This window comes from Pseudonaja textilis, chromosome 2 (assembly GCF_049901715.1).
Source record: "Pseudonaja textilis isolate UNSWEBS1 chromosome 2, rPseTex1.2, whole genome shotgun sequence".
In the NCBI taxonomy this organism is placed as follows: Eukaryota; Metazoa; Chordata; class Lepidosauria; order Squamata; family Elapidae; genus Pseudonaja; species Pseudonaja textilis.
In genome coordinates this window covers 175,733,851-175,754,363 of record NC_141991.1, presented here as the reverse complement: position 1 = coordinate 175,754,363, position 20,513 = coordinate 175,733,851, and the positions used below count along the sequence as shown (strand labels likewise).

Genomic DNA, 20,513 nt, shown 5'->3' with positions numbered 1-20,513 from the left:
GAGGTCCATCGATGAGATAAATCGGCTCCCTTCCAGGTCCATACGAAGAATGGAGATAACATATTTTTGAAATATAAAATGGGCATCTGTAAATAAATTCATGCTTTGCCCCATCTCTGCTTCAGTGGGGGCAGATTAAGGAAAAGATCTGAAATCCAAGGTAGTGTACATGATTTTGATTGGCCTCAAAAGTTAAGCTAGTATCTGGAGGTTTTCAAGAAGAGACAGGACAACCATTTGTCTGAAATGGTATAGCAGGGGGCCTCTGAGATTTCTTCCAATTCTGCTTTTCTGTTATTATGGGTAGCTTCTCTTTAGTTCAAACAATTTATTCAGTTTTTTTGTAGGAGGACTTCTTGAGAGAAAAAATGTTGAAACACAATATTCAGCAATATGCCTTCAAATATCGAAATAAGAACATAGCAACAGTCCTGACTACCTACAAAATGTTTTGATTGTTTCAAACTATTATATAACTTATATTGTATCATTCAGTTGTTTTATATTGTTTTAACTGTAAGCAGCCCAGAGTCATATATATGAGATGGTTAGCGATATAAATGGAAATAAAAGGTACCAAAAAAATAGAATAAAAATCATACATGTTTATTATGATTACAATTGCTTAAAAGTTGAATTACATCATTATTTAAATAGAGCTCTATTATTTTACATTACATATAAAAGAATAATAAAAACTATTGAAATTCTTTAAACTTAAAACATAGTTATATAGCTATATAGATAGGTATTGCTTTCATTGTTTGTTACTTCTTTTAACTAGGTTCTAGCTGCTTTTTTTAGACTAATGGTGTGGTCTGTTTTGGTCTGGCGAGCCCTCTGACTCATCTGAATATGATGACACTTCATCCACAATGTTCATGATAGCATTGAAGGGTGTTATTTCAGGTTCCTCTGTTTGTGTACATATGTTCTGACCTGGACGCTGATCTCTAGGACTAGAACGGCATGAAGAAATAAGTACAGTCAATTTATCACATGATTTAATGTCATTAAAATCATAAAATACTTTGCTATGTGTTAATATCTTACTAAATGGCGATTTTAAAAGCCACCAGGTATGTGCGTATGCGCACGCTCTTCTTAGTTGTATTTGTAGCAAAGACCCAAATTGTTAAAAACAGGAAAGTGAGCAAAACCACTTCTTAGGTCCATTATATCCCATTTCTGTATTCCAGTGTTTCTCGATCTTGGCAACTTTAAGAGGAGTGGACTTCAACTCCCAGAATTCCTCAGTCAGCCTTGGTGGGGGAGAGGGAAGAGGAATTCTTGCTGGCTGGAGAATTCTGGAAGTTGACATTCACTTATCCTAAAGTTGCAAGGTTGAGATACACTACTGTATTCAGAGGTTTCTTAGTTTTTTTTCTAATCTTTTAACTTTTATGTTTATTTATTATTGCAATTTCTGTGCTACTCCAAAAAGACTCCAAAGGGGGTGGGAAACTACAAGAATATAAAAATAATACATTCTCCAAACCAATGACAACAGTTGTAAAACGGGGCAAAACTCACTTAACAAATGTCTCAGCAACCGAAATTTTGGGGTCAATTGTGGTCGTAAGTTGAGGACTACCTATATACACTGGAGCTCCTTGTTGCACTGTGGGGCTGCAAGAAAGCCTCTGAGCTGCAGTACAGTACAAAGCTTGACCACCCTAGCTTGACCCACTCCAGCCCCCTTCACTGCCCTACACTCTGCCTACTTAATTGACCTTCGCTGTTCTCTGCTGCTGCTGAGACACGCCTGACCTGACACAACTATACAAAGCAGTCATCAACCCTGAAGCTGACCTGAATGAAGCCATTTGAGGCTTCAGTATTGCCACACTGGAGCTGAGGGATAAGGAGGGGGAAATAGAGATAGCTGCGATTTTGTAGCCAAAACAAACTACTTTCTCTTGGGAACCAAGGGGATTCGCACACCTGGTCAGAGGAAGGAGGAATGATGTCACCAGGCAACCAGACAGCGCTTTGATTGGACTATGTGACTGATTGTTTGGGGAAGGGAATTTTTTTTTTACTTTTAATTAGGTGAAAATCGTGGGAGCCTTCAGAGTCGGTTTTCACCAGATCTGTGCCGATAGGATATATTCAATAAAGCTATTCTTTGAGGAATCTATCTGCCTTGGAGTTTTGTTTGCTATGGGTATATTACTTGGAACCCTCACAGCAGTTCCTGGTCATGCCAGGTCTTCTTCCCAAGGCCACTTGTGCCATTCTCCAAATAGCGCACACTATTCATTCTCCCAAGTGGTGAACTCCATTCTCACGATGCTTTAAAAGGCCCTCGGAAAGCTTTGAACCTCCCAAGAATGAGCTTGCGCTATTAGGAGAATGAATGTGGATGAGACAACATTACAGCCAAAGGCTACAAAGTCGGATGGTCCTCTTCAGATTCCTAGTCATTTTACCATACTTTCTTTCAAGGTCTTCAGTTTAATTTTTATTAGCTCATGCTTTCCATTCTCAGTTTCCAAACCATTAACAGACTCAAATCAGACATTGTTTGCCCTTAAAAAAATACACTGCTCAAAAAAATAAAGGGAACACTTAAACAACCCAATGTAACTCCAAGTCAATCACACTTCTGTGAAATCAAACTGTCCACTTAGGTAGCAACACTGATTGACAATCAATTTCACATGCTATTGTGCAAATGGAATAGACAACAGGTAGAAAGCATAAGCAGTTAGCAAGACGTCCCCAATAAAGGAGTGGTTCTGCAGGTGGTGACCACAGACCACTTCTCAGTTCCTATGCTTTCTGGCTGATGGTTTGGTCACTTGAATGCTGGTGGTGCTTTCACTCTAGTGGTAGCATGAGACGGAGTCTACAACCCACACAAGTGGCTCAGGTAGTGCAGCTCATCCAGGATGGCACATCAATGCGAGCTGTGGCAAGAAGGTTTGCTGTGTCTGTCAGCATAGTGTCTAGATCATGGAGGCGCTACCAGGAGACAGGCCAGTACATCAGGAGATGTGGAGGAGGCTGTAGGAGGGCAACAAGCCAGCATCAGGACCGCTACCTCTGCCTTTGTGCAAGGAGGGACAAGAGGAGCACTGCCAGAGCCCTGCAAAATGACCTCCATCGGGCCACAAATGTGCATGTGGCTGCTCAAACGGTCAGAAACAGACTCCATGAGGGTGGTATGAGGGCCCGACATCCACAGGTGGGGGTTGTGCTTACAGCCCAACACTGTGCAGGATGTTTGGCATTTGCCAGAGAACACCAAGATTGGCAAATTCGCCACTGGCGCCCTGTGCTCTTCACAGATGAAAGCAGGTTCGCACTGAGCACATGTGATAGATGTGACAGGGTCTGGAGACACTGTGGAGAATGTTCTGCTGCCTGCAGCATCCTCCAGCATGACCGGATTGGCAGTGGGTCAGTAATGGTGTGGGGTGGCATTTCTTTAGAGGGCTGCACAGCCCTCCATGTGCTCGCCAGAGGTAGCCTGACTGCCATTAGGTACTGAGATGAGATTCTCAGACCCCTTGTGAGTCCATATGCTGGTGCAGTTGGCCCTGGGTTCCTCCTAATGCACGACAATGCTAGACCTCATGTGGCTGGAGTGTGTCAGCAGTTCCTGCAAGACGAAGGCATTGATGCTATGGACTGGCCTGCCCATTCCCCAGACCTGAATCCAATTGAGCACATCTGGGACATCATCTCTCGCTCCATCCACCAACGCCACATTGCACCAGAGACTGTCCAGGAGTTGGGGGATGCTTTAGCCCAGGTGTGGGAGGAGATCACTCAGGAGACCATCCGCCACCTCATCAGGAGCATGCCCAGGCATTGTAGGGAGGTCATACAAGCAGGTGGAGGCCACACACACTACTGAGCCTCATTTTGACTTGTTTTAAGGACATTACATCAAAGTTGGATCAGCCCGTAGTGTTTTTTTCACTTTAATTTTGAGTGTAACTCCAAATCCAGACCTCCATGGGTTGCTAAATTTGATTTCCATTGATAATTTTTGTGTGATTTTGTTGTCAGCACATTCAACTATGTAATGAACAAAGTATTTAATGAAAATATTTCATTCATTCAGATCTAGGATGTCTTATTTTTGTGTTTCCTTTATTTTTTTGAGCAGTGTATTTATCTTTCTACAAATTTGGCAACTGCTCTGAATTTGCTAGCGCATTCCTTCCATTTATCTTATGCCACCCAAGATCAGCATTTGGTTTCTCAATTGATCAACCAATAATATTGGCAACTGCTGCAGTCAAACTGTCCCAAATTCAGGCAGGGAGCAATGAAGAATGAAAAAGTCAATCTAAGACTATGCCCCATCATCAAGACTTGCTGAGGGAAAATGGCTTTAAGCCCCTTTCAGAAGGCAGGGAATATCTCATCATGTAATTCTGTGAGACCTACAACCAGAGTCCTGAATATTATGTGCCACCCAGCCAGATAAGTTATATGCTGGTGGTGCAGTGATTAGAACCCAGGATTGCAGGCTCACTCATTGCTCACGGCCAGCAGTTCGAATCTCACCAGGCTCAAGGTTGACTCAGCCTTCCATCCTTCCGAGATCAGTAAAATGAGGACCCAGATTGTTGGGGGCAATAGGCTGATTCTGTAAACCAGGGTGTAAAACTCATGGCATCATGGTGTCGCGTGACGTATGGCAACTCCCCCCCCCCCACTTTTAATGTGGGTGGGCATGGCCAGTATGTGAAGCATCCGGCCCACGGGCCACAAGTTTGACACCCCTGCTGTAAACAGAGAGGGCTATAAAGCACTGTGAAACAGTATATAAATCTAAGTGCTATTGCTATGCTTAGATCTCAGTCAGTTGTTTTTAAGGTCACCTTATTATTGCTGTTGCCCTGTCTTTGTACCTCTGGAAACCTGCTAAATCCTTTCTTCATTGTGTGAACAATGGCATATCTGACTCTACTACAATATTTGCAATATGTAGATAGTGCTACACAAGAATTCATATTTGGAAAAAAATAATATCCCTTCAGAAGGGATACATGAGGGGTAAACCTACCTTTTTTCTTTGGTACATTCATAGATTCCAAAGGCAGAACACCCAAGAAGAATTAATGAAACAAGTAATGTAATAATAGAGATGGGAAGCAGTATCTTTTCCTCAATTCCTTTTTTCTGATGTGCTTGGCCATTTGTTTCGATCTGATGTATTCTGTCTGAAACTGAAACATAGTGGAGGTTGGGGAAGATGAAAAATGTTATTAAATTAGCCAATTGGAAATGCTTACATGTAATTGCATGAAATAATGATATTCTCTTTTTATTTGTAAAAAAAAAAAAATTAAACTAATCATAATTGCAAAACTAATGCTCAAGGCTAGTTTCTTTTCCATATGCTCACTTTGTGTCTGTAGAAAAAGAGGAGGAGAAAGAATGCAATGTGGAATTATTCAAATGCTTATCTTTCTTCGTAGCCTGAAACAGAATAATTTTACTATTTCTTATGTTTTATCTATTATCGTGACCTACAAACCCACTGTGTATATGTATGTATGTGAGTGCTTGAGTGAAAAAGAAATAGAAAAATCTCTCATTTGTGTCTGAACAGTGCATATGCCTCTTGGTGGAATATATAAAACTTTGATAGTTTTCAGAATAATTTCTAGATTAGAGACTGTAGCTGTGAGTGTGTCTAAGTAAAACTCTGCTTTAATTATATGAACAGCATACTGGTCCAAATATGCAAAAACAGACTAGTACTGTTCTTGTTAGCCATATTTGCTACATATGACACAGGTGTGACCAAAACTGAGATACAGTTGGCCCCAATCCTGCTTCTTTTCTGAAAGGACTTAAAAAATTGGTTTTGTCAGTGGGCCCGAGAACCATAAATGAAGATGGGGCTGATCAAGTGGTTAATTTGACTATGTTGTTGCTCCCATGAAAAATGGGGAGGGTTTTTATTATGTGATGGATTTGGTTAAAAAGAAATTGTGAAGGTCTGGATGGGGAGGAACTAATTTTGATTCAGCCCTGGAAAGATGGACCACACTGTCAAGGTTCTGGCGGTTGCCCTAATTAAATCATGAGCCTTGAGCCAACTCGAAAACAGGCATAGGAATGCTTTACGAGTTGACACACACAGAAGCAACAACTGATCCAGAATGCAGTGTTGCACGCAATCCTGGGTGCGTGTAGGTTTACCCAGATTACACCTCTGTTGTGCACAGGCTCCCAGTTTCTGGATGCAATTCAAGATGCTGATTACCACTTTTAAAGCCCCACAGAAGGACTGTCAAACTCCTGGCCCATGGGCCAGATGTGTCACGCACTCGCTATGCCCACACCTGGTTTAGCAAAGGGGAAAAAAGTCCTGATATGTCACGTGATGCCGCGGTGACGATCTGAGTTTGACACCCTGCCCTAAGTGTAGCACAGGACAAGGTTATTTGTGGGATGGTCTCTCCCCAAAATTATCTGCCTGTTCTACCAGATTGGATAAAGTAGGCACACTGCAAGTCTAAGATAGGTTGTGGTTGTAATCGTTTGATATGTACCGCTTGTTTTGGTTGAAATATGGGTTCCTGTTGTTATGTGACATTTCTTTTTACTCATGGTAAAATTTGAATTAGAAATAAATGAGAATTAGAAATACATAAATTATAAAATACACTCTTAGATTTTAAAATTCATTCAACGAATTTATGGTGAAAATTGCTATTTTTCATGTCACTGTTTTATGAGGAAATGCTGCTGTGATTGTGGGATATACTTTTCCTAATAGAAAGAGCAAATTATGCTCTGAATGTCAACCAAAATGAAATGTATCCCCAGAAGAGCACAATTTGGAAGTGTGAATAAAATGTGTGAATAAATACATTTTTATTGCTCTCAGAGATACTGTTAGACATATGGATAGAGTTGTGGAAATTATAGGTTCTTCCGATGCCTTAAAAAAAATCTGCTGTGAATGCCAAGGAATTTGAACAAGCTTCATGAACAGTACTGATTTTTGACTGTACAGCTCAGATTCCTTAGAATATGATATCTCTTTACTTGCAGTAAATATGTGCTTTACAGATTATATAATCTTTGTGGCAAATAATTATACATGTAGTTAAGATTCACATGACACTGAGTTTTAACTATGCTAAATCATGTCCTTACGTGGTATTGGCTGGAAAAACAAGTTTCGAGGAATATCTTGATTATCCCGTAATCCTGCAATAAATGTGAATAAACAATCCAATTAAAATACTCCAAATGATCCATGTTTACTTTTTTAAAGAAAATAAATTACCTTCATTTTGTTTTACTTTTCAGTTGGGCAATACTTCTGTTCCTTCTAGTCATATTTTTTTACTTATATCTATGGGACAACTCAAAAGGCATACTTGTAAGTCACTGGCATCTGTGGGTAAAGTTTATATTTTGGGTCGTTTATATTGTGCATCTTTTTCCTGAAATACATAGACACAACCAAACAATTGGCAACTGTGCCACCAAATTTTGGTTGCACAATTTCAAAAACTCCCAGGCTCACAGACAGAAATTACCCACCCCTGATATCTCTAAGCATGGCCTACATAAGCTGCGATAGCTACAGTACTGTAAAACATTCTTTGGGTATCACTTAAGAGTATAGCTAATTCAAACAAATTATGAGTGTCTTATTGAAAACAAACTCAGACATTAAATCTGCATTCTTATTCTGTATGGCAGTTTTTCTCAAATGTTACCCGAATGCCTTGACTTTGATGTATCTTTGCTCCTCCAAAGAAGGCAGTCCAGTTGGGAAAATACTGGTGAAAATGCTAGTAACAAAAGTTGTCATTTGATCTATAACAGTGATTGTGAACCTTTTGGTCACCGAGTGTTCAAAGCCCCTGCCCGCAAACGCAAAATGCAAGGTGCACCCAGGGGGGGGATACAACAGGTTACCGGTTTGGGATTTACGAGGTTTGGTGATTTATGATGTGCTTCCCTGCACACTGCGAGCCGCGCGCCTATAAATCGTCATCAGCACGCTGCGTGCAGAGAAGCAGCCTTTGAAACAGCCCTCTTTTTCTGGTTTTTTTAACTGCAGCTGTGCCTCGTTCAGCAGCTGAAGTTGAAAAATCAGGAAATAAAGGTCAGGTAAGAGCCCAGGTGGGCGGGTGGGCAAAAACATCAGCAGACATAGAACCGGTTCTATGTCTGCTGCTCTTCAGAACTACCGGTTCTACAGAGATGGACAGAAATGATAGAAACCCACCCCTGGGTGCACCCCCTGTGCATGTGCCCACAGCCCCCTGCTTATGCACCCATGCCCTGGGCATCCACCCCCTGTGCATGTGCTGCCCCCACACATGTGCGGCAAAGACTAGAAGGCCAGTTGGCCGGTGGGAGGTGCACGCACATATGCGGTGGAGCTGAGCTGGGGCAACAGAGCATGTGGCCACAGAGAGGCCTCTGGGTGCCACCTGTGGCACACATGCCATAGGTTCACCACCACTGATCTATAACAAACATCACTCCTCTTAACAAAATTGTACCTTCTATTGGGAGGTCCATGGGCGGCTCATCTGTATTAGCTGTAGAATAATGAGGGCCAAATATATCTTCTAAAATTCAAAACAACAAGGTCAGAACAAGCCTCCAGAAAGAAAGACGCTACATGTAAGCTAGTTGAAAAGAACTTAAAGCTACACTGTTTGTAATAGGTTGGTTGGATCAGCTTCATTTGCCAGAATTCATTCCTCCCTCCCTCCCGCCTCTTTTATTCCCTGGAAGAGTTAATTATTTAAAACTTCACAGTTTTGAGACCTATTCTACCAAGAATGTCCCAGTACAGTAGGATCATTAGGACCGGTCATATCCCTAATTTTATCTAGATAATAAATTCTTAGCATATGCACCAAGGTTACTTTTTATTTCAGCCTTGGAAATGATCTTTTGTTAAATCATAAATGTGAAAGCTTGCTGAAAATGTGCCTGCCTTGTCTATTATGATCCTTATTATAGAAAGTTAGCACCCATCCCTCTCCTAGAAGGACGAAATATTCTAGGAAATATCGGAAAGGCAGAGTATTATACCTCCCTGGATGAGAAAAGGAGAAACATGGTCTTGCAAAGCAGCCCCCACCCCCACTTTGTTAATAGCCCCAGAAAGACTAGCCATCCTATCTAAAAGACAAAAATCATTTAGCTCCAGGGTGATAGGATTATAAACCATAATAGGAATTGCCCAAAGCCCCTTCATTACATCACCCAGCAAGATTCAACCAAGCTAGGGACTCAAGACAACCTACAAAATTACCCCTGCATGTCCCCATGGGAGTCTGACAACCAATCAGAATACATTTCTTGCCACAAGAACAGGAAGCAAGTTCAAAGCCCAACAGAGGATATAAATCTCTCTCCCTCTCTCACCCATGTGCTCATTTTTTGCCCAGGACCACAAACTGTGTAGTCCTGTCCACCATTAAACCATCTTTCCAAGCAGTCTCCAGGTTTCCAGTGTTTTTCTTCCCACTTGGAACTGAACCCAGATGGACATTTCTTCCAACACTGTGAAATTTCAAAGTCCTGAGTCCAAAGCTTGTTCTTATCCAAGCTCCAGATTTTAAAATGTAGCCCCCAACCTGTCACTTAGAAATTGAATGAGCTGCTCTGGTTCTATAGCAGGAGTTTTCAGATTTTTTTCAGGCTGGGGATTCTCTTAAACATTTTTCTGAATAATAAAAAAACAACAACAATCCTATACTGTATACCTTGGAACTCCTAAAGAATATGAATAGCTCCAATGACAGAAAATTGACTGCCTTTGCATTAAAGTCTTTGTTTTTGACTATGATCTCTCACTCTGAATGAAAATTGAAAACAGTGCAAACATTCTAATAGCCCAGAAGTAGAGAAACAATTTTGAAATAATTTTCTGGTGTTTTTTTTTTTTTTTAAAGGAAGCAGTTTAAACGTGCACCTGCAGACTGAAATGATATAATCCATTTTGAAAGGTCAGGACTTTTTCAGTATGCCATTATATTCTTTTGCATAAGTAACTACTTCTTTATTATTCTTATTGATAGATTCAAGGATCCTAACCTAGCATTTTAATACGACTGTTTTGCAGAACATCATGTCCCTTAGAAAATCTTACCTTCTGAAGAGTTATCTGTATCTTCTGGGATTATCTCTGTCTTTTGGGATTGGCCAACACCAAACAAATTCACTGACACTGCAAGATAACATCAGTTTCTTTAATAACCTAATCTACTTATAGCTTATATATCAACCCATTTGATCTTTTAAACATTATGAACTGATACTTAAACTTCATAGACAATCTTGCAATATTTGTTCCACCCTAGATCAGGGTTGTTGAGGTAATTCCCTGTTAGGAGAATGAGCGCACACAGGGAGACGTGGTGAGAGTGGTGGTGAGAGTAGTGTAGAATAACACACAGCACACAGATACACTGTATAGTAAAATGTAGGTTTTTACTTCCAGTAAAACGGTTAAGCAAAGTTCAACAAAACAGTCCAAGTCATTCACAGTTAAAGCAGTCAGTTTTCAGTCCAGGGATAATCCAAATAACAAAGTCCAGTATCAAAAACAGTTCAGTAACAGACTTACATCAAATCCAACTATGATCAGCAAGAGTCAGTAGGAACTGCAAAACTCTCCAGAACAGAACAAGCCAGGTTTCTGGCTCCATCTTATGGCCGTTTGAGGAACCACACCCAATTACAATTTTAGCATTCCCTTAAAGAGACAGTATTAAAATGTCTATCCTAGTTTATATATATTTCCAACCCAACTATTAGGTGACTTACATTCCTAACAAGGGGTGTCAAACTGAATTTCACTGAGGGCCACATCAGAGTTGTGTTTGACCTCAGGGTGGGGGAGGAGCTCCGTTTTCAGCTGCAACAGCCTCCTGCAACCCTGCCAGCTAAACCAGAGCTCGGGAGGGCTGCATGTAGCCCTCACGAGCTCCATTTTTGGCTGCAATGGTCTGCTGCAACCCTCCGCTGGTGAAAATGGAGCTCGGGCGGGCCGCACATGGCCCTTCCGAGCTCTATTTTCACTGGCAGAGGCACTGTGGGCTGGTCCTTTGCTGTTTCCAAGGCGGCCCCGTGGGCCAGATCTAAGCACCCCGTGAGCCAGATCGGCCCGCAGGCCTTGAATTTGACACCCCCTGCCCTAGATAGTACATTAATCATAGCAGATTTGATAAAATTGTGATCTGTCCCTCTTTGTATTTAAAATTCTAATTGTATTTGTCATTTTTTTTCAAACATAGCTACTAACTATATATATGGATGCCAATTTCCAATTGTTAAATTATCAAAACTTTTCCATTGTTGACTATTATAGATTTAGCAACTAGAAGTAAAAAATGGATCTAATAGCCCTGTAGTAAATCCTACCTTTCAACATGGGGTATTCGGTTGGTGTCCCTAGGGATTCTTCGATTCCATGTTCATCTGCTGCAAAATAACATATGTTTCTGAATTAACCCACTCTACTTAGAGCTTATGTATGAACCCACTTGATATTTTAAACTTTTTGAACTGATACTCAAACTTCATAGACTTACAGCAGTTGCAATATTCAGAAACCACCATATTTGTTATAAGGAGAGCTTTACGTGCCACTGGTTTCCTTATGTACAGCTAATGTAAAGATTTAAGAAGGATAAAAAGTATTATGAATTTGAAAAGGGTAAAATTTAATTTGATCTTGAGCTCTGTACAAAATTATTACTAAGATGTTACAAACGTTAATGGAAAATGGAAACAGGACCAAGTTAAGGACTGCGTGATAAAATGGGCAAAATATTTGGGATATAATATATATCTGGATCAATGGGAGAATATGTGGAAGGGTTTAAATTTATATTGAATTATCATTTTAAAAGGAATTTTTATAAAATGATATATTGTTGGTATATGATATCAGATAAATCAGGGGTCTTCGAACTTGACAGCTTTAAGATTTGTGGACTTCAACTCCCAGAATTCCTCCTCCAGTCATGTTAGCTCAGGAATTCTGGGAGTTGAAGTCCACAAGTCTTAAACTTGCCAAGTTTGAAGACCCTTGAGATAAATGGTTAAAAATCTGTATAGGAATTTCAAAATTTTGTTGGAAAGTCATACTGAGGGATATTTTTTTCATCTTTGATGGACACACAACAAAGCTATATAGTATGTATTTTGATGCGGAGAATTTTAAAAGTAAATGTACAACTGAAATCAAGACTTTTCTTTTTAATTTGATGGAAATAACTTACGGGATTTGTTTGTATAATATGAATAAGGGCAGCAAGACTTTATGAGGTCAGAGATGGAAAGAACAAAACCAAGATTTTTTTAATAAAAATGCGCATTATAATAAAAAGATTGGAAATAAAACAGTATAAATTTATTTTTAAAAGACAATTCCATATTTTTACATGAGTGCGAAATACTGCATTAAGGGGCAGCACTTGTACAGTAAAAGTTAATTGACTGAAATAAAGGACAAAAGTGAGTTTTGGAAAAATAAATTCAAAGACAGCTTTCTAAAATAAAGGGCTATCCTTTATTATAAAGGCCACTATAGACACTAATCACTGTAGATATAATCTATAAAGCCATAACTCTTTCATTTGATTACCATTCTGCTTTATTAGTTACCACTTCTTGTTCTTATTCACAGACTCAAGGACATAATGCGTTCATAAGATTATATTATAGAACAGTGTGTTTTAAATATCAAATTAATAAAAGGAAATGGAACACTAAATAGATGCTTATATTAAGCAACCTTACCAGAGCTTTCTATGTAGTGTCAAATTCTAATCTTTTTTCCATTGATTTAAAATAACTCTAGAGCTTTCCAAAAATTAAAAAACTATTTGGCTATTGGGACTATCTTGATGTCTACAGTTTCGTTGCTGGAGAAGTACCTAATTATTTTCCAGGTGGCAATACTTTGGCATTACTTCTATCTAGCCTGTTACAATAGCTTTTGTTGTAATGACTGGTGGATCTGATAGACCCTTCGTACATCTTACCCTTTAAAATGGGGTACTCGGTTTGTGTCTCTGGGGGTTGTTTGATGCCAAGCTCATCCACTGCAAGATAACGTATGTTTCTTTAGTATGCCTATAGCTTATTTAATAAAATACAACAAAGAGAAAAATATAAAACAATGGCAACTGGGGGGAAAAAAGGGAAAAGAAAGACAAACATAGAATAACAAGAAACTTCTATATATAAGGTTTTCTCATTCTCTCTCTCACTCCTATATTTGTGTATGTGTGTGTATATATGTGTGTGTGTATGAAATTCTACATAACAGTTTCAACAAAAGGTTGACCATATTTCATTGTAATTGTCCATGTACTGTACAAACTATGTCTTTTAAACAGCTCAATCATATATTGAAATAACATCAGGTCTTCAGACAGTTAAAGAATAGGTGGCCAACAGAGGAACAATATTTCTTAGCCCCAGTACCCAACTTCTGGTTTATTTCTTTCCTCTCTAAAAGTTACCTTCAGTATAAAAAACAAAACAAAACAAAACACACACACACACACACACACACACACCAAAATCCCACAAAAATCTCTTCTATTTTGAGAAGATGATTTGTGAAATCAGTCTTTTGCTCTCTGCTACAAGAAGTATCTCTCCCTCAGGAAGTTGTTGGCTAGAGAAATCTAAGAAAATGACACTGAAAAGTTCAACTTCTGTATCCTGGTAAGGGAACATCTCAAAAAATAAAAACTATGATTTAAAGGGTTGATGGGGGACTAGATAATTAAATCAAATATATTATGCAATGAAAGAACAACTGCAGCATCAATCAACTTACAATAATCCCGCAAGATCTTCAAGCTTTGTTTTAGCTTCTGAGTATCTTTACTTTCCTTTAATGTTGAATCCTTTAATGGAATTCCTAAAGAAAAAAGGAAGGAAAGAAAGTGAATTCACCAAAACATTACACTAAGGAATAGCTGAGCAAGAACAATGGAAGATAAAATCATTTAAGGTTTTGTATTATTGTTTTTATGGTGTTTGTAAACCACCCAGAGTCACTTGACAATGAGATGAATGGCATATAAATTGATTAAATAAATACATATAAACGTACTGATATTGAGATGGATGAATAGTCTTGGTTTATAGTATAAATGAATAACTGGAGAATGCTGGAGAATGCTAAGCCCTAAACAGTATGACAGGTCCAATCCAAGATTCAAATTATGCTTGCTGTAGTTTTGAGTAGTTACTTCTTAGGAGAGTGGGTGGCCATCCCGCTTGCTTGGAAGAGGGTTTTTTTTGTGCATATGTCAACTCTTTTGTGATCAAGTCCTACTTCAATGACACTAAAAAGCCAAGGGCTGTCAAACAGCAAAATCATGGGAAAATATAAAATGTCTTCGTCAAATGTATACTTCAAAAATACAAATTTTAGCCATTGTATAGTCGTGGCTAAACTGCTGAACTAGAATAAGGGAAACCTAGGTTGAAATCTACCCTGAGATGTGGAAACTCATTCGTTTGAGGCCATTAACTTATTCTCAGTTCAACCTACCCCAAAGATTATTATAAGGAAAAAATGCAAAATGGAAAACATATCCATTATAAGATTTTTTGAGGGAAAGTCACAAACATAAATCTAGCAAATAAAAATTATTATTTCAGAATAATGAAGACAGAGAGATTTCATAGATCTGTACCTTTAGCAATTGCTCCTAAACATATTAGAAAATATAAAAATATGTGAAATGAGGGATCCATGGTTAGTAGCAAAAGTAGCCAACTTCCCAAGGAACTGAGTCAGTTTTACTATATTTCCCCTCAGAGCCTTGGTGTCACTTTCTATGACATCACTATGGTTCCAGAGTCACAATGAACCAGATGGGAGGAATGAAAGTCTGGTCATTTGCTCACCTAATTTTAAAGATTTGGAGGGTTTTTTTGTTGTTGTTATCAATGGACTTACTTTTAAAACGACACCAAGGTAACATGGCTTGGGACCTTAATGTGAGTGTGTAAATACCTAACTATGTAATATACAAGATTTAGTTCTGAAAGAATGATTTGTATCAGCAACATAATCAGAACATATCTTTAGATTTGTTTTTCATTATTCTTATTGTTCATTGTTTACATTGTCAAAATTGACTACCATAATGATGCTACCTTTTATTTTGTTTTCCAGCCCAAGATTGGTTTATGGGGGCTACACAAAATTCTTCCAATTCAATTAGGGATTGTATGCACTTTTCTGATACTAGACCAAGACATCGATTACTATATTTGGTAACTCTGAAACCAACTCAGAGGTTTTCAGGTGGTCTGAAGATCTAATTACAAAGGCATACTATTTTTAATTAAACCTGAGAAATAAGCTTTTATCATAGAATACTTTATTGGCCAAGTGTGATTGGACACACAAGGAATTTGTCTTGGTGTAAATGCTCTCAGTATACATAAAGAAAAGGTACATTCATTAAGAATCAAGAATCATAACGTACAACACTTAATGATAGTCATAGGGTACAATCAACAATCAAATCATACTAGGAAACAGTCAAGTGGGTGGTAAGGAGCGGTGATTAACAGTAATAGTAGTGTAAACTTTGTAAATACTTGAACAGTGTTGAGGGAATTATTTGTTTAGCAGAGTGATGGCTTTCGGGGAAAAAACAGTTCTTGTGTCTAGTTGTTCTGGTGTGCAGCGCTCTATAGCGTAGTTTTGAAGGAAGGAATTGAAACAGTTTATGTCTGGGAAGTGAGGGGTCTGTAAATATTTTTACAGCCTCTTTTTGACTCATGCAGTATACAGGTCCTTGATGGAAGGCAGGGGGTAGTAATTGTTTTTTTCTGTAGTCCTAATTATCCTCTGTCTGTCCTGTTGGGTTGCAAAACTAAACCAGACAGTTATAGAGGTGCAGATGATAGACTCAATAATTCCTCTGTAGAACTGGATCGGCAGCTCCTTGGGCAGTTTGAGCTTTCTAAGTTGGTGCAGAAAGAACATTCTTTCTTGTGCTTTTTTGATGATGTTTTTGATGTTAGGTGTCCATTTTAGGTCATGTGATATAGTAGAACCTAGAAATTTGAAGGTCTCTACTGTTTTTTATTCTATCATTTTTGTCATATTGCTATGGTTTGATAACCAATGTCTGATACTCCAAAATAAAAGATGAAAAGTAATAATGTTCCCAGAATTTCCAGAATGGTTCAAGAGGACAGGCACTATTTCAAAGGATGGCAATAAAAGCCATAGATAATGTGTGGGGTGACTCCACTGTAATCCATGGGTCATTATTTGTAATATTTTTAATACCATAATTTTTCTTTATTATGTTTATTATACTGCCTAGACAACAGGCTAGATAAAGGCTGGATTTAAAACTTGCCTTTAAAATCTTTCATAGTTTTAATGTTGCTGTTTTTAAATAAATTATTGGACATATTTACTAACTTCAACTTATTGGAATGAAACAATCTCAATATTAAATTGTGAACTCAAGTATTAATATTTGCCACCCCTGAGGATCAAAAGAGTTATTGATTCTAACTATGGTAGACATTTTGGATAAAAAAACTATTTTGATTCTTAAAAGAAATTGACATTTTGGTGTAATTCCCATTTAAAAGTGGCTGATTAAACTTTCTTTTGAAAAATAGGCTGAAATTGAATTATAACTGCAAATGAAGAGATCATTAAAATTAAAATGTATTGTTAAAATTATTCAAGTTTTATTCCATGTGTTCCTGAGATATTGCCAGTTTATCTTACTAAACAACCTGGAGTTCCAACATCACATTAAAGGACATCTTGAAGTGTCACAGTTTGGTTATAATGCAAATAATTCTATTTGTAATTTCCCAATCAAAAGGATTAGAAGTCATGCACAATATCTGTAGAAATCTGAAACATACTTTGCACCATATCAAGGGTTTTTACTTTATCTAATGATATCAAAACATCTCTTTCATGTTTTATCAGTATAGGGAGCTATCATGTTAACTAAAAATCTAAATATTATTTCATTGTTGACAGCTTTTCAGAAAAAGATTGGGCTGCATGAATTACTGAGGGTACTACTTTCTGCAATTTTTTGTAAGAAAAAAAAATTAAAATGTTAACATCCCATATGTGGTATACAGGTATAGTATTACTATACATAGATATGCAAAAATTCAAAGTCTACACTGTGGTAGACAAAAATGAAAATGCTATCGACATGTATTTGTGCATGGCCAATGGCCATGCCTCGAAATTATTCACTTGAAGTATAAAATAATTGTTATACAATACATGAAATTTGGTTAATATTTTGGAAACTGGTCACAATAAGCTCAATACTATTCTAATTAAAGTATTTTCCCTGAAAATGGTCAGCTGGAGCCCTTCAAGATTTTAAAGGCAGCAGAAAACATATTATAATCCATGATATAAAATATAGAAAAAAAGATAGAGAAGATACTTACACAAACATCACTCAAATGGCCTATTCTGATTTGTACACTTCCTGATGTAGTTGCCATCTGCAAGAATGCCTTACACCTCCAGAAATAATTGCTTAGAGATTATTTTCATTACCAAATATAGATCTCGAATGCATATTAGTTCACTGCATATAACTCCTAGTTGATGTGATGGAGGCAAGTATACAGGAGGTACTCCTCGACTTACAACCACAACTGAGCCCAAAGTTTCTGTTGTTAAGTGAGAATTTGTTAATTGAGTTTTTGCCCCATTTTATGATCTTTCTTGCCACAGTTGTTAAGTGAATCTGCTTTGCCATTGACTTTGCTTGTCAGGTTGCAAAACATGATCACATGACTTCAGAACACTGCAGCTTTCATAAATATGAGTCAATTGCCAAGTGTGAATTTTTGATCATGTGACCATGAGGGTATGCACAGTGGCCATAAGTGTGAAAAATAGTTGTCACTTTTTTCAGTGCTGTTGTAACTTTGAGCAGTCACTAAATGAACTGTTGTAAGTCAATTACCTATATATATAAGCTAGCCTTATCAGAGATCCTAAGTGTTGGTATAGATGGGAAAAAAGTGAGCAATGGTTGTGCAAAGTGGCTACAATGTGCCCAGTAACTGGTACTATGCTTATTAAAGATGTAGACTTAATTATAAATAAAATAACTAATATGTACACCAGAAAAGAAACACTGATATTACTTAGGTTGTTGTATATGCATACAAAGCTGGTAACCCAAAGGTCTTATGTTACTTTCCAGGGGTTGCTGAAATTGCCAGAACCAGATATGACTTCTGGGGGGAAATCTACAACATTATGAATGAATGTGATCCAGGAGTAGAAAAAATATCCTGCTAGATGGCACAAATGGATGGATGGGAATATGAAGACAGAGCACAGAAAAATGACTGAACCACTCAGTGACTGAAGAATGAGTGAAAATAGTGATATCTGTGTAAAAAAGGATGTTTGTTTCCAATATGGTTTGTGCATAAGTCTATTAGAATAAAATTTTGGCTTCAGATCCAGGCTGGATCATCTAAGGATCACAGAGGTTGAGCTGCTTGAAACAGAGATGAAATTTATTTCAATAGCATGAAAGACAATCTCAGCAATTGAATATAGGCTATATAATAGAGTTAGTTACCTTTATACCTTTCCTTTATACCTTTCTTTGTAATCATTCTTCCATTATTACAAATACTTGTGAATTATATTAAATGTGAGATTATTATTTTTCTATGAAGACAGTTCACTTTTGATTAACACATTTGTCGTATGCTTCCTGATGACATAAATCTATAGTATACTTGAAATGGACTGAAATACAATTCTTAGCTATCTCCATTTATATGCACCACACAATACTATCTGACAATGCTGGCAGAAAACATTTATTCACCAAAAGCATCATGCTTTCTCATAAATATGCTGCTTTGCGTACTTCCATTCTGCTTCCAGAAAGTGAGGAAGCTGGGGCATTCATTGTGACATCACTCAGCTGAATTTATTGCATTGCCTGTACTATTTCCATCACTTTGTTCATCTAACTGCAATGTTATATTTATACAAATAAATGTTTATTTTGTTAACATTCGTTAACTTGTAGAATTCTGCTCAGACTCTAATTTTTTAAAAAATCTACTTATTTTGGCACATGCCATCTTTTGGGAGGACCAAGGGTCACATCTATATTTTAGAATAAAATTTTAAATGTTAACTTCGACAAGTGTTCTCAATCTCAGCAACTTTAAGATGTGTGAATTTCAACTCCCAGAATTCCCCAGTGAGAAATACTGTGTTGGTGGAACCATACTGAAACCAAAGCAATTTATTTTGAATTAAAATTAAACCATTAAAGAATTAAACAACCTATTACTCTTCCTACATTTCATATAATCTACAATCCATTTTCATTTAATAACAGTTTTTAAGAATGGAGTCAACCTTAGACTCAATAGGATACACAATAAACAAACCGATATAACTAAATAACTATCCTGAGATTTGGGAAAAGAACACATAGTTCAAGAACCTCAGATTACACACTTATGCTACAAAACTGTGAGCTAACTTCTCTGGTCTCTTGTTCCTTTTTTTGCTAACCATTTGTGTAAAAATATTTTTATTTAGACTTAACATAGTTGCCCATCTAGTGAGCCATAAAGGTGTGACTTACAGCAACAGTGGTAACCAGATAAAAAATTAAAAACCAACATCTCCCTCTACTCTTTCCAGCTCTCTAAAACAATACCCTTCAGTACCTAAATAATATCAATCACTGGGCCTCATTCTCATCCTGCTCCAAAGCCTAGGAGAAAAACCTCCTTTTAAGGTCTTCCAAAAGGTAAGAAGGCTGGGATCCAATTTTTTTTTTTTTGCCTACCATGGAGACATCACCAGTTGAAGTGATGTCCTGGTTGTGACTAGGGGATGAATGGAGAGGTGCCCATTTGCAGAAATAATTGTTAATCATTGATTGACCATTTAGCTGGAAAAAAAGCCCAAGACAGATGAAATAAGTAAACATAATCAACTGATGCACAAACCTCACAGGTGGGCAAAAACATTTTGGGTAGCACAAAAAGAATAAGGGTCCTCCTAAGTCTTGCACTTTTACAAATCTAATACCAGATGCAACCAAAAGTCTCAAAATCTAGTTATTTCACTATGGCCAGGAAAGTTAACACTGCAACAGTCATGAGCATGAACCAGTTGCAAAGCAACTGAATTTCGGCTACATGATCATGAATGATGATGATGATGATGATGATAACAACAACAACAATAATAATATAACATCATCATCTTAGGGTTAATTAAAAATAAGGCAGCCCATTGAACCTCCTTCTTCATCTAACCCAGGACTCCAACCACATGCTCCAAACCCTCCTTGCAAAATTAAAGCGTTTCTGGTGTTACTGCCGCTTTAAATCCAAACGGATTTAGGACTACTTTAATCTCTCGGGCCCCGCCTTCCGTTTGGATTCTAACTCTTCTCCACCAATCGCGTTGCTGCGCGAAAGAGAGCGTAGTAGCCCGTCAAGTTGTTTCC

General features: G+C 37.8%; 1 protein-coding gene across 1 annotated transcript; it reads right to left on the bottom strand.

Annotated features, from left to right (window-relative positions):
- Window positions 1–732: 732 nt before the first annotated feature.
- LOC148127261 (uncharacterized) lies at window positions 733–14,972 on the bottom strand. The gene is made up of 8 exons (XM_087923206.1): window positions 14,948–14,972; window positions 13,814–13,897; window positions 13,008–13,067; window positions 10,106–10,183; window positions 8,502–8,570; window positions 7,135–7,188; window positions 5,027–5,189; window positions 733–959 (listed from the first exon to the last, which is right to left on the bottom strand). Exons 1-8 carry the CDS (start codon window positions 14,970–14,972, stop codon window positions 806–808), a joined length of 687 nt encoding a protein of 228 aa, XP_087779332.1. The 3' UTR covers window positions 733–805.
- Window positions 14,973–20,513: the final 5,541 nt, after the last annotated feature.

Excerpts from the sequence above, each read along its gene's own strand:
- LOC148127261 (XM_087923206.1), bottom strand. The coding sequence starts at position 14,972 with ATGTTACCTTGGTGTCGTTTTAAAA. Across the intron at positions 13,068-13,813 it reads GAAGATCTTGCGGGATTATT|TGGATGAGCTTGGCATCAAA; the intron begins GTAAGTTGATTG and ends GTTATCTTGCAG. Across the intron at positions 7,189-8,501 it reads CATGGACCTCCCAATAGAAG|GATTACGGGATAATCAAGAT; the intron begins GTACAATTTTGT and ends CATTTATTGCAG.